At 38.5% G+C, this 8,121-nt stretch overlaps 1 protein-coding gene and 1 long non-coding RNA gene across 3 annotated transcripts in view; one reads left to right on the top strand and one right to left on the bottom strand.

The window, feature by feature from the left end:
* The window catches only part of LOC106526469 (uncharacterized), a 19,605-nt gene extending 14,749 nt beyond the window's left edge, over window positions 1-4,856 (bottom strand). The window contains exons 1-2 of the long non-coding RNA XR_001311256.1: window positions 4,847-4,856; window positions 1,422-1,424 (exon numbers count right to left, since the gene is read on the bottom strand). This is a non-coding gene — a long non-coding RNA (uncharacterized LOC106526469). The remainder of the gene's footprint in view (window positions 1-1,421; window positions 1,425-4,846) is intronic.
* A 1,328-nt stretch (window positions 4,857-6,184) lies between these two features.
* hacd4 (3-hydroxyacyl-CoA dehydratase 4) overlaps window positions 6,185-8,121 on the top strand; it is a 6,928-nt gene continuing 4,991 nt past the window's right edge. For both annotated transcript variants that reach the window (XM_014021070.1, XM_014021069.1), the window contains exon 1: window positions 6,185-6,674. In XM_014021070.1, coding sequence (XP_013876524.1) covers window positions 6,673-6,674 — 2 coding nt within the window. In that variant the 5' untranslated portion in view covers window positions 6,185-6,672. The remainder of the gene's footprint in view (window positions 6,675-8,121) is intronic.

The raw sequence follows: 8,121 nt of genomic DNA, 5'->3' as shown, positions 1-8,121 counted from the left end.
GCCTTTAATCTTCCTTTGAAAAGAATAAAATGCCTGAGAATTAAATGTTCTATGGGGTTGAATAAATAATTTTCATTTAATAAACAGTCACCCCAGCATGGCTTGGGGTAAACAAGTCTAAAAAGGTTGGGAACCACTGAGGTAGAAGATGTAGCCTAGTATGAAGATGACTGTGGCTGAAACAAGTCGTCTAGTCTGGCCCTTGCCTTCCCACACAGTTCTGCTCAATTTTAGTTTCCCTTACCAGGTTAAGTCTGGTCAGTTAATTCTAAATTTGTCAACATTTTAATTTAACATTATACTCATTATTGACTTTACAAGAAAAATTGTGTGTGTGTATGTTGTGGGGAGGGGTGCTATAAACCCTGAGGCACAGCCTAAGATTTTATCTTTAATGGTCTTTTTTATAGTGTTCATTACTTTTACTTTTATACTTTTAGTTTTAATACCAGCACTTTTATACTTTTACTTGAGTAAAGAGCTCAAGTTGATACTTCTATTTCCAAAAAGGTATTTTTAAACCCTAGTATCTATACTTCTACTTAAGTAATGAATGTGAATACTTTTGACACCTCTGTTTATCACCCACTGACTTTTGTGTTTCAGTCTAATTCAGCCTCTTTAGAAGTTTTTTGTGGACATGAAATTCCACCACTTTGTCCACACACGACATCTGGACAGTTTTATTATTGTCAGTAGAGCATGTACGAGGACAGTAAGACATGAATGAGGTCTGGTGATGGACAGACTAACAGATGAGGACAGGCAGGAACCCTTGTGGACTAYGATGTTTGCGGTGTACACTGACTTGTGGTGAGAATAGGGAACAGGTGGAAAAGAACTTGGAGAGGTGGACCAAGCCCAGGTGTGTGACTGAAAGGGAGACAGGTGGAACAGTGAGGGTACGAGGAGCAGAGGTCACAAAGGTCCTGGACTTCAAAGACTTAGGGTCCACTGTCCAGGAACAGGGAGTTCCTGATTCTGAAGCTGAGCCAAATCAACCTGAGTCACCCTGAGTCCAGCTGAGGGACAGGGCTGTGGACAGAGGACTAGATGCGGAGACCCCTGAAAAGGGAACAGTCCATTTTTAAAACTACAAATAAAGTTCAATTTGTCAACATTTATCAAAAAAAATCTTGTCTTTTTTTCAGACAGAATGAGAAGTTGATTTGATGGAGATTAACCAGGCTGTTGTCAAAGCTGCCACACACCCAGGATATATTTAACTTACTATTTTAGAGGAAGAGCCGAGTGACTGCAGGTCTTGAGTGGATAGAGTTACCCATGGAGTCCACAATAAAACAGCAGCAGATAGATCATGTCAGCCTATTAGTCAAAATGGATTATGAAAGTGACATAAGTGGTTAACAAGGAGACATCACTAATATACTCCTCTCCTGTGCCAGGCCTGCACGTCTCACAGTCTGTCATAGTGTGTCTGCATAGCAGCAGCAAACAGACATAAATGTGTCTCATTAACTCTTAGRTCATAAATTTAATATTCTCTTTCAAGCTGAGGAAACAAGAAGCAACACGTCTCCTGGCATCAGCTGATGCCTTCTTTAGAAGCCATCAGTCTCCAGCAGACACTTGAGTGTTTGTGTTGGATGYAGTATCAGTTAATCCATCGTAAGAACGACTCCCAGCCTGTTAAAGTAAGGTCTCTGACTGGACTGAACTTATAAAAACTGTGACTTTTATGTTGCAGTGTCGTTGAATTCTGAGCGTGTGCTAATAAACCAGTGAGTCATCAGCTGCCTGTTTCTGTGCACAGCTTCTAAAACTGTATTCTGCACTGCAGTGTCTTCACCTACTTCTTCAGTTTGCTCAAAGAAAACAAAAGAAAATCTGCACTCTTTCATTGTTATGTTAACTGAGTCATAATTTCATATGACTGGATAATTTTTATTATTATTTTTGGTTTTATTATAATGGCTCTGTAAATATACATCTGTGTTGTATCGTTTAGTTCTCACAGTGTGTAAATGGAGCACAGGTCTGATCATTTAACAATAAAATACTCTGAACAAAAACTATAACAAGTCCTTTTTTATGACCGAACATGTTTGATGACATGCTGTATTGATGTGAAAGACCTGACCAGCACACAGCTGTTTGGATTATTATCTTATCTTTTTGACTATAAAAAGATATTTGGATTTTGAAACTGTGAAGAAGCGACGGCTAAGATTTTATGTGACTCTGAAAAATTTATGATTAGCTTTTAAAAAGGTCTTTGCAGTCTGTGTTTTCTTATTTTGTAAAAAAAATAATTTCAGATTAATAAAACTATTAAACCACTTTTCCTATTTTTATTTCCTTTATGTGAACATAAATAAAGTGCAATGCAAAAGTATTTAGTTATGCTTGATTTTTTTATTTTGATACCTTAAAGCCTGAACTTGAAATAGATTTTCAGTTTGATTATTAATGGACCACAACATACTCAAGATTATTGATATCAAATATAGAATAATAATTCTTTTAAATTAAAGATTGTTAAAGCAATGCATATTGTTGACCTTTTGCATGCCAAGAGTTTTTAAAATAAGATCATCTCATGTAGAGAACAGATGGAGTTTAATCTATTTTAGTCAAACCTTGAGAAGAAAGACTGTCAGATTTCCCCATAAAACTCCTCACTTTACTGCCCTCCAGTGTTCCTTAAGGTGGAAATAGGCTTAAAGGAGGATTTGCAGGAGTGGAAAGAGAGAATTATGAGGTCTTATCCTAAGGAGAACTATTTTAACTGGGAGGAATAAAAATAGAATTTCTGGGGTTGGGAAATATTTAGAAATATCCTCTTGTGTTAAACAAATGTTACATGTTTATGAAGAAAAGTTTTCATATGGGTCTTATTTGACATAACTTGTATGTCAAAGAGAAGGAATTGAAAGACATTTTGTGTCTGATTAACTGAATGTTAGATCCAGCAGAGGTCTATAAAGTCCTTGAAAAAATAACTAAGTAAAAGTAAAATTACATGAACAGAAAATGACTGATAAAAAAAAACTTTCACTGATGAGAAAACTACTCAAGTAAAAGTCGTAAATCTGCTCACAAAAATTGGGAAAGTAAAAGTATATTTACACACTCTCTAAGAAATAAACTGTTGAATTTACTGAACCAAACTGGTTCCACTAAACCAGGTTGAGTAAAATGAGCAATAAATGTATATTATTTGCTCAGTTTACTTAACTAGGTTTAGTGGAGCCAGTTGATCTGACTTTGTTGAGTAAATTCAACACTTCATTGTTTTAGAGTGCAGAAACATCTTTCATGATGAGTTCAAACATATTAATTTTGTAACGAGTGACTAGGTGTTACATTTCAATGTAAAGAAGGAAAAGTATCATTTTTAGCTTTAAAATGTAATGAATTAAAAGTAAAAGTAGCTATTTAAAAAGATAATTTGTAAAATTACAAATCCTAAAAAAAAAACAGTACTGTAAATGTACTTAGTTACTACAAAGCTCTGAGATCCAGTATTGGATTGTTACACTTTGTGATCATTGCAGCCATGTGGTTTAAAACAGAGAATGAGTCTTATCATATAAGATCATTCTTCATAAACAAAGTTTGTTACGTTAAAATGTAACATCTGGTTAGAACATWACYACCTGCAGGTCAGGAAGTGGATTCATCACTATTATTGAGTCAATCAGTTTGTTAGTTACTGAGTTTGCAGTCTCTCCATTCGATTGGCCTGGGACAGTGTGGCCTCTGTTTTGTTTTGCTTTCCTGATAAGGCCCAAGGCCATGCTGTGTACCTGCTGGGAGCTGATGAAGAAGAGAATTGAGATCCATCTCTCTCAAGGAGATTGGTTCTGGAGCCCATGCTGTGCGTTGAGGTGAGCCCAAGTATATCTAGCTGGTACCTCCACATTGAGGCTCCTTCCCCACCACAGAGGTGACGTTCCAACTCCCAAGAGCCAGTTTTGGTAGGCCAGGGTCAGAGAGCCAAGGTCCCTGCCTTCGGCCACCACTCATGACTTCATGCACCCAACTCGTATGGCCCCTCCTACAGGTGGTGGGCCCACAGGAAGACAGACCCATGTAGCTCATTCAGGCTGAGCTTGACTGAACCCTGGTAGAGATCTGTCCACCAGACACTCAGCGAGGAGCCCCTCTCCCAGGGCTGGCTCCAGGGTGAGCCCCTACTAACTCACGTCCAGGCAAAGGAACACTGAGTGAGCTCCTTGTTGTTCGTCTATAAAAGTCTTTTGAATCGTTATTTGTCTGGCCTGTCACCTAAAACTAATCCGTAATGGGAGACCCTGCAGGGGTGATTTTTACAGGGGCTAAGATCATTCAGGTGCAAAACTCTTCGATAAGGTGACAATTCAACATAGGAGGCATTTTTCTTTCTGTAACTGATTTATTTCTTGATTCTTTTGATTCTTATATTAGTACAAGAAGTGATGCTCAGCTTTTACATCTGAAAGATGCTGGTTCCCCCAGCTTACCCCAGAAGAGTTACATCCACACTACTGTAGAGCTCCAGCTTTCATTTTATCTGGTAAAACTGTTTTAGTTCAAACATAAAGAGACAAAACACACTTGTGTTGTGCACAAGTAAAGTATTTAGTACAAAGAGCTGTTCCACATACAAGCAGACTGAAGGAACCAGAGCTGAGAACAGCTGAGTCCTGTTGGTCTGACCAACGTCAGGACTTCAGTAGTGGATCTGCAGCTGCTGGGCAGTCTGTCCAGGTTAACGCAAGTATGAAACAAAACACAAGCTGACATTTACACAAGATAAACAATGCAGATAGATAGATATACAAGAAACATGATCATCCTTTCACTTTGAGCAACTGGACACACAACAGAGGACAAAACACACGAAAACTGAAACATCTCCACTCTTCACCAGCAGAGAGCAACACGGACCCTCTGCAGAGTCCAAACTGCCTCAGCTGTTCACACACGCTGCTTTCARCTCACAAACCAAACCTGAGTCAGTTAGAATGAAGATATAAAATGAAAAACATTCGTAAAGTTATCTATGTGTGACTGTGTATAAATGTGCACATAATGGTTGGGTTATGAAGATGTTATTATAAGGGTAATTATAATGGTGTATATGAATATTTATAAATGTGCATTTTTATAAAAAGAATTATGTAAAACGGTTATATTGTGATTGGGTATGTGTTATATAAACAACTCAATTTTCAGCATCTATCTATCCATCCATCCATCCATCCATCCATCCATCCATCCATCCATCCATCCATCCATCATAAACTTTATTTATATAATATCTTCCAACAATGCCTTGCGTTGACCAAACTGCTTCAAACAATAAAACACGGCACGCTACATTAGAGCGAGTTAAAAACACAACCACAGTAAAGGAAGGAAGGTAAAAATACTAAAAATAAAACATCAAAGGCTTTTTAAATAGGTCTTAAGTTTGGCTTTGAGAGGTGACACAACTCATACAGAAGACTATTCCAGTCTGATGGGCCAGTGACAAGAACCGGTCCACCTTGCACTTAGAGCGTTTAAATCTTGATTTACACAAATCAGTATTTATATTTTTATTTGAATAAATTGTTTCAGTTTATTGCTGTAAAAAGATATTTAAGCCATTTTGAGTGAGGTTCTGTGAGAGTGTTATGACTGTTTAATACTCTGTGAAAGACAATTTTATAGAATAAGTTTAATTGTGACAGGACTGATGAGGAAATGGTTTGTCTGAACTAAGTTAGAAYCATGTCTCCAAGTTTCACATCAGTTTGTGCAAACCATCATATTTAAACCGTTACACTTCAGCAGAAATTCTGTGAAATTTCTGCAGGAAATGTGTCACAGCTCAGTTCAGGTCAGCCTTTAACTCAGCAGTCTCTTTATTGTCCACATCTAAAACACATACATATAAAAACATGCAGATTCTACACACGTGAAAATTGTTTAAAACTTTATTTTAAAGTTTGTGTCCTTTTTTTCCCATCATGTTTTTGTGTGGTTTTCTTTAGTTTTAGTAAATATTTACAAGCATAAAACCTGCAGCTTCTCATGAAAAAGAAATGTCTTAAAATGACWTTTTCTTTCTAATTCAGGTGAAAAGTTCCAGCCTGGGTTTACCTCCGCCTCAGCAGAGAGCCTGTGGATCTGGACCTGACATTTCATAATGTGCTGTGTGAAAGTTTTATAATTTATGAGTTAAGATTGGGACTGTAGTTTAAGTTGCTGCCCAGTGCTCTGGTTGTTTTATGAGCTGATGTTCTGAACAGTGAACTGATAGAGACACATGATGTGTTGTTTCTGTTGGGTCAGATCACAGAAACCTTCCTGCTGAGTCCACATGTTGAGCAGGTGAGTTTCTGCTCGGGGCTCTGAGTCCTTCCTGCTGTTGTTCCCTGACATTCCAGATGTGAGGAGGAACAATCCTGCTCTCAGCAGGCAGGACCTTCTTTAAAGGGGCTGGCTCTTTTCACCATCGGCCTCAGACAGGGAATATTTTCACTTCCTACTCACAGCCCAGGGCGCAACTGCTGCTAGCAGCAAAGAGGAAGCAGCACACACAGAACCACAGACATGTCAGGGTTCTGTTCGGTCCGGTTCAGGGGGATGAAGGTAGAAACGAGGGAAAACTGCTGAAACACGAGCCGCTTCAACCTCTGAGATTATGAGCTGCAGCTGAAAGAACTCTTCAGAAACAGCATGTGAGTAGCTAACAGTTAGTTCTTGTTGATTTTTCAGGCTGGATTAAAGAACCTGAAGTTAACACACCAGTTTTACACCAGAACACACAGCTCCGTCAGCAGGAACATGTCATGACTTGTGGGAACGATACAATGCACAACCTAAACAAAACTCATTCAGACAAGCTGGAAGAGAAATAAAGGATTTTTGGTGAAAATCTGTTTGAGCTCAGACTGAATCAAAGGTTCCCCAAGTTGAACTTTTCATGACTAAATAAACAGTTTAGGTTTTAGGATTTTACCTTATTTTTCCACAGAATATTTTACTGACAGTTTATGATGATCACTAATCTTTATATTGTTTTACATTTTCAAACAAATCACTCAGCTCTTTTAGGTCCCTTTCACATAAAAAATGAGATGTTTTTGTGTTTTCCTCCCAGTTCTCTTAACTTCCAGTCTTCCATAATAATTCATCTGAAAACATTTTCTTCAGAACTGGAAGTGAAAGCTCTTTACAGCTTGTATACTTCATAGAGAACATACAAACCAAAGACATCAGCCGGTGTTTGACTTGAAGAAACTTCAGGTCTCAGGTTAAAAAGTTTAAAGATTTGACTTGTTATCACACAGCTGTTTGAGGGAGTGACAGACAGGTTATCATGGCGACCCTATAGAGCCACTGGAAGCAGCTTTGACATTTTTGTGGCTCTCCTTAATTTTTTGTACAGCTTTACATACAAACTGTAGAGATTTTTTCCTGAGCTGGGAGTTTTACAAAGTTCTGTCAGATGTTTCGGGCAGCAGCTGAGTCCTTCAGAATTTCTATTTATTTTCTCTTAATTTTTCTACTTCCCGTCTCTGATGGACCTTACTCTGTTCTACTCCACAAACACGACACCATGTGTGGAAGAGCAGAAATCAAATGAAGTTTAAAAATGATTACTGATGTTATGATGAGATAAAACCTGWAATGAACTTTGCATGTTTATTTTCAGTGTTTTCACACWTTAGCCCCTGATACAGTAGTTCAGATCAYGAAGCTCTGAGGGGAGACTGGGTCYACTGCCAGTCAGTCTTGGTCCCCTCAGCCCATAGGGTTTAGGGTAACTGACCTGAACCAGGTACTGCAGGGGGGAAACAGCAGACCACGACTTACAGAAAAAAAAAACCCTTAAAAAGAGCCAGTATTTAACTGGACTAATCAATTATAAAACCTCAGAGTGGATTACAAAGTTTTCTTCTCTGACTTTATTAATTTTACCCATCGTGGTTCCTGTTAGACTCATGGACTCAGTTTTATTGCTCAGAGCAGGGACAGCCAAGACCAMGTCTAACTGAGAACGAGCTAAACTTTGGGCTGAGGTCTTTAAAGTGACCCTGGTACCCCACACCCCTGTAGAAACTCAACAACGTACTTCAAGGAACCCAGACGGAACCCTTCTCCAGACCCACAGAATCTACAACG

The sequence above is a fragment of the Austrofundulus limnaeus genome, unplaced genomic scaffold (assembly GCF_001266775.1).
Source record: "Austrofundulus limnaeus strain Quisiro unplaced genomic scaffold, Austrofundulus_limnaeus-1.0 Scaffold277, whole genome shotgun sequence".
Taxonomy (NCBI): domain Eukaryota; kingdom Metazoa; phylum Chordata; class Actinopteri; order Cyprinodontiformes; family Rivulidae; genus Austrofundulus; species Austrofundulus limnaeus.
This window is presented reverse-complemented; position numbering and strand designations above follow the sequence as displayed.